Raw genomic sequence first — 6,000 nt, forward strand, 5'->3', positions numbered from 1 at the left:
AAGAGATTGTATTTCGCCAACACTGAATAGCTTTTCTCTGGGGAATGTTTTAGGCCAAAAACCAAAAGCTAGCATGCTGTGTTGATGCAGGTTAATCGAGATACAGCATTGATACGACTATCAACAAAGCACTATAAAAATGTTCTTTCCTTCGGCTGGCATCAGGTTCAGCACAAAATAATTCAGGTTGATTAAAATCAATGTGCGTTTAATATCTAGCAGCACACCTCTGTTGATTATGTAAGTCTCCATTTTTTCGGATGACATAACGGTACAAGCAATATTGCCTCAGGCTGTGTTAGACAGACGGGCGCTGGAAGTCAACTAGAGCTGCTTGTATTGCTCAGCAGAGCTGCTGACACCCACAGACACAAGCCTGCGCTGGTGACACTCATTATCCGGCTGGACACTGATGCACAGTTTGCTCTTTGAGTTTAAGGTGGATTCACAGAAATTTCACCGCAGAAGACATGTTAACATCACACACTCCAGGAAATCTCTTCATGTCCCAATAAACAAAACTCAGTGGAGTTGTTTTTTTTTTTTTTCATATGCTTAAATAGGGTACAACTGCTGAGTTTTAAATAGGCCATAGTCATCAATAATTAATGTGGATTTAACATTGGTTTATTTATTGATGATAAAGGTTATATAGAGCACGGGTTTGGCTTCAGGAAATCCACAGGCCCAACAATATGCAAAATAAGTAACATGACATGCTGCAAAGGAAAATTAGTTTCTGAATTTCTCCCACATGGTTTCATGCTCTAGTCATCACCAATAATTCATGGCATAAAACATTGTGGTTGGCAAACCATATTTATCTCAATTGTGAGTGAACCTGTAAATGGGTCATTGACGAATACGGTTTTTAAAAGTGTAAAAAACATAATGGAGATAAAATTAATTTTAAAGTTTTATTAAGTGTTAACAATGAGATTGTGTGGTTTTTATAAACAATGAACACTGCTTTTGTCTTTTTTTTTTTTTTACAAGATGGACAAAATTTGTCACCAAAAAAGTCATTCAGTTTAACCAAAATTTCGGTTTTACCGAATGACTGATATGAAGAGGCTCATATCTAGCTAGCTAGCAAAAGGACAATCAAACATTTTATATTTAGTACAAGTTTTTAAAATAATACAACATTTTCCATGTTTTATAGCAGTTGTACCGAATGACCTGATGTTTCAGGACATGCTTATGAGCGAAAGTGAAAACATTAATTTTTCAAACAGTTAAAAGAGAGTCAATTTGCTTCATGACCATGATGTGTCTGAATGATGTCACATCCTGTCACATGATTCTGACCACATGGCTTGATCCAAAATGGTCCCTTTATATTGGTTACTCCGAATGACATCAATGATATTAATTTTTCCGGACATTCTTTCTCACAACAAAGCAACGACTTCTACACATACGTTTAATACCATTTTGCACTATGTTGATATATGATGTCATAAAATCATGCCAGAATAAAAAATATATAAATTTATTACATTTTTAGATATTTTAATCACAAATGAAATGGCTGAATTGGCCTTTGGACGGTTAAACCGAATGACCTTTTGACACTTCAAAATCTTTAAAATACCTTTATATGTGCAAACTATAATTTAAAACCTTTTGGATTCAATAAAGGAGATCTAGTTTTACTACCTTACATACTTTGGATGTCATATCTTTGTTTTTTTTTTTTGTTTTTTTTAAGGCCTTTGGACAAAAAAAGACCCGTCATGTCATTGACACATATTAAGGATTGTATTGTTATTACTACTAAGTATGTGTAACAGGGACACTATAAAATAAAGTGTTTCCAAAACCTGCGTGTATTTAACTTTTTATGACCCATCAGTTGAGAACCAATTGATGGAAAAAATATTCTGTATTAAAACAGAAAAAAAAAATCCTGTACAAATGGTCCCTGTGCAGGTATTAAATATGTCCTCTCTGAACCCTCTTTGGTATCATGTAACCTTGGAAAAGTTCAGGCTTCTGGTGCCAAATACCACTAAAGCAAAGTCCATGAAGGTCTGAACAGTAGCTTTTTATGAAGCATCTTCAATAACTCTAAAAGAAACCGAGATGGATTCAAATCAATCTACAAGCTACAACATGTGCAAACCATCAATCAGATATTATTACAGATCACAAATCTTATGATTGATAATAAATGGGAACAAAATCTAATATGGAATGTTGTATTAATAAATATTACAGTTTGTATCGTGCGTCACAAAGTGTGACAATTGATTGGTAATGCCTGCCACTGTCAGATAATGTCTAATAATGAAATGCCTTTGGATTGTGGGGGTGAATCAATAAAAATCAATCTTTCACTGTCAGTCATTTGATCAAGAGAAACTAAACTCCATTTTTCCGCCCATGCTGTGGTTATTTTGTTTAGACATGGCAGGGTGACCCTGGAGTGAATCAATCAATCATGTGTTTGGTGGGCAGAATCTCTCTCTCTTCTCTCTCTTCCTGCTGCTGGCATTAATGGTGAGTGAGCGTCACTGAGACAAAAGCAGCACAAAACGGGCTTCCCCTGCCATCACATCCAACAGCAGGGTGTATCATGTGCCAGCACTCTGTATATCTCCGACACACACGTAAAGTGACAGCTGTGGAACTCCTGAACAAGAAATAACTAATGCTTCTCAGCAAAATCAGCAGTGTTACAACAGTTTAGACTGATGTAGCAGGACAATGGCGTATTGTCACAACACTGAGATTAACTCTGAGGAAAAGAGAACAGCGTGAGTGAGTGAGTGAGTGAGTGAGTGAGTGAGTGAGTGAGTGAGTGAGTGAGTGAGTGAATGAGTGAATGTGTGTGTGTGTGTGTGAGCGGGTGAGTGAGAGAGTGAGTGAATGTGTGTGTGTGTGTGTGTGTGTGAATGAGTGAGTGAATGTGTGTGCGCGTGAGTGAGTGTGAGTGAATGAGTGAATGAGTGAATGTGTGTGTGTGAGTGGGTGAGTGAGTGAATGTGTGTGTGTGTGTGTGCGTGCATGAGTGAGTGTAAGTGAATGAGTGAATGTGTGTGTGAGTGTGTGAGTGAGTGAGTGTGAGTGAGTGAGTGTGAGTGAGTGAGTGAGTGAGTGAGTGAGTGAGTGAGTGAATGTGTATGTGTGTGTGAGTGAGAGTGAGTGAATGTGTGTGTGCGTGTGAGTGTGTGAATGTGTGTGTGTGTGCGTGTGAGTGAGTGAGTGAGAGTGAGTGAATGTGTGTGTGTGTATGGGTGTGTGTGCATGTGAGTGAGTGAGTGAATGTGTGTGTGTGTGTGCGCGCATGAGTATGAGTGAGTGAATGTGTGTGTGTGCGTGAGTGAGTGTGTGTGTGTGTGTGTGCGTGAGTGAGTGAGTGAGTGAATGTGTGTGTGTGTATGGGTGTGTGTGCGTGTGAGTGAGTGAGTGAATGTGTGTGTGTGTGTGTGTGTGTGTGTGTGTGTGTGTGTGAGTGAGTGTGTGTGTGTGTGTGTGCGTGAGTGAGTGAGTGAGTGAATGTGTGTGTGTGTGTGTGTGTGTGTGTGTGTGTGTGTGTGTGTGTGTGTGAGTGAGTGAGTGAGTGAGTGAGTGAGTAAGTGAATGTGTGTGTGTGTGTGTGCGCGCGCGCATGAGTATGAGTGAGTGAATGTGTGTGTGTGCGTGAGTGAGTGTGTGTGTGTGTGTGTGCGTGAGTGAGTGAGTGAGTGAATGTGTGTGTGTGTATGGGTGTGTGTGCGTGTGAGTGAGTGAGTGAATGTGTGTGTGTGTGTGTGTGTGTGTGTGTGTGTGTGTGTGTGTGTGAGTGAGTGTGTGTGTGTGTGTGTGCGTGAGTGAGTGAGTGAGTGAATGTGTGTGTGTGTGTGTGTGTGTGTGTGTGTGTGTGTGTGTGTGTGTGTGTGTGTGAGTGAGTGAGTGAGTGAGTGAGTGAGTAAGTGAATGTGTGTGTGTGTGTGTGTGTGCGCGCGCGCATGAGTATGAGTGAGTGAATGTGTGTGCGCATGAGTGAGTGAGTGAGTGAATGAGTGAATGTGTGTGTGAGTGTGCGCATGAGTGTGAGTGAGTGAGTGAATGTGTGTGTGTGTGTGTGTGTGTGTGTGTGTGTGCGCGCATGAGTATGAGTGAGTGAATGTGTGTGTGTGTGTGTATGGGTGTGTGTGTGTGCGTGTGAGTGAGTGAGTGAGTAAGTGAATGTGTGTGTGTGCGTGCGCGCGCATGAGTATGAGTGAGTGAATGTGTGTGTGAGTGTGTGCGTGAGTGAGTGAATGTGTGTGTGTGTGCGCGCATGAGTGTGAGTGAGTGAATGTGTGTGCGAGAGCGAGTTTGAGTGAGTGAATGTGTGTGTGTGTGCGTGAGTGTGTGTGTGTGAGTGCTGGGCATCAGATTTGCAGATGGCTCAAGACACATGCAGTCAAAAACACATTGCTTTATATTTCCCCACCATGTCAAATTACATTTAATTCAGCAGGATGAACAGAGACAGAGAGATTAAAACACCATCATATTGGTGATCGAGTGCCAAGAGCAATGAGCCAAACTCTGTCCTACAGCTGAAACGTCCTTGAAACTCAACTAAATATTATGCACAGCATCCATAAAAAACTCATTTGAAGGCAAGGAAATAAATAAATAAATAAATAAATAAACCTTTAGGCAATTCACAGTCTGCATAATGAACCAACACACTTCATATTTATTAATAAACAAACACATTCTGGTCAAAAATCTGATATTGGATTGTTCTACAACAACCTAAAAATAATTAAATGCTTAAATGATTTATTAATCTTTGATTAATTCACTCAAAAGGCATTCTAATCTTTTCAAAGCCTAATATATGTCAATGCTTTGTCCTATAAGACTGAGAAGAAATACAAAAACCTAAACTTTTACACACACACACATATAGCCTAATCATTCGAAATGATTCATAATAATTCAGTATAAAACTGATCCATAAAACACAAGTTAATGCAATGCTTTTGTCTTATAGAACTGAGATTATTTCAACAACAACAACAACAAAAAAATAAATTCGTCAATAATTAATTAATAAATGCACGAAGAACCTGTGGAAATAAAGCTCTTGGATACATGCAACTTTACGCATCAACGCATTCATGCCCAAACACACATCTATGAGGACGCATCCATCACTCATGACTGTATTTACTTGTTACCTGTGTGACAGATCAGACACAGCTGCGCGAGGAACAGATGTGATTTGGCGGTGATCAGACGCATCATCTTCAGACTCGAGTTAAATGTGACCGCTGATCTATTGATAACGCAATAACAGCTATTGCAGAGATGTTACAGTGGATCCATGTCAGTGTTTCGCGTATCCTGTTCGTCTTTCCCACGCTAGAGCTTCATTCACTGTATGATCACAGCGCGCGAGAGGAGAGACCCTGCGTTCACGCGCCGCCCACAGCCTCGACAGTCTCGCGCATAATCAATCGTAGGTCCGAATCCGAATAACTGGACGTGCATGGTCAAGAAGCAGTGCTGGTGACATGCAACATGATATTAAATGTAAAGGTCACCTTTTATAATAGGTTAAGAGCTTTATGAGATTTAAACAACAATGAATGTGTGTGTTTGTTGGTTTGTATGTGCATGAATTACATTATAAATGATTATAAAGGACTTTTATGCTGAAAGCTGCCTATTGACACCTGTTGGACTGCTTTGAACAGAAGAAAAAATCATGTTATGCTGTACTTTTTCCATGTCTTAATATACTGTATATTAAATATTACGTTACACTCAATCAATTTTCTTGTAAAATGAACATTGTTAGAATTTTTTTTTTAATTCACTGAACTTACTATTCTTACAATGTCCCCAGGTGCTGTACTAACCTCTAACATAAAACTGGTAATTTATGCAAAAAAATTCTATGCTCCAGTCAAATGGTTTAATAAAAAACATGATAAATCTGTGATCAATTGGTGACCGTTTTTTTGCGTTTTCCCGTGTTCTCAATTTCAAAAAGCATTCATTTTTTACATT

At 39.4% G+C, this 6,000-nt stretch overlaps 1 protein-coding gene across 5 annotated transcripts in view; it reads right to left on the minus strand.

Annotated features, from left to right (window-relative positions):
- ptprz1b (protein tyrosine phosphatase receptor type Z1b) overlaps positions 1-5,433 on the minus strand; it is a 52,613-nt gene extending 47,180 nt beyond the window's left edge. For 3 of the 5 annotated variants that reach the window (XM_048154640.1, XM_048154642.1, XM_048154639.1), the window contains exon 1: positions 5,166-5,433. In XM_048154640.1, coding sequence (XP_048010597.1) covers positions 5,166-5,232 — 67 coding nt within the window. In that variant the 5' untranslated portion in view covers positions 5,233-5,433. The remainder of the gene's footprint in view (positions 1-5,165) is intronic. The other 2 variants (XM_048154644.1, XM_048154643.1) reach the window with 2 other exon arrangements.
- Between the last annotated feature and the right edge of the window lie 567 nt (positions 5,434-6,000).

This window comes from Megalobrama amblycephala, linkage group LG14, assembly GCF_018812025.1.
Source record: "Megalobrama amblycephala isolate DHTTF-2021 linkage group LG14, ASM1881202v1, whole genome shotgun sequence".
Lineage (NCBI taxonomy): Eukaryota > Metazoa > Chordata > Actinopteri > Cypriniformes > Xenocyprididae > Megalobrama > Megalobrama amblycephala.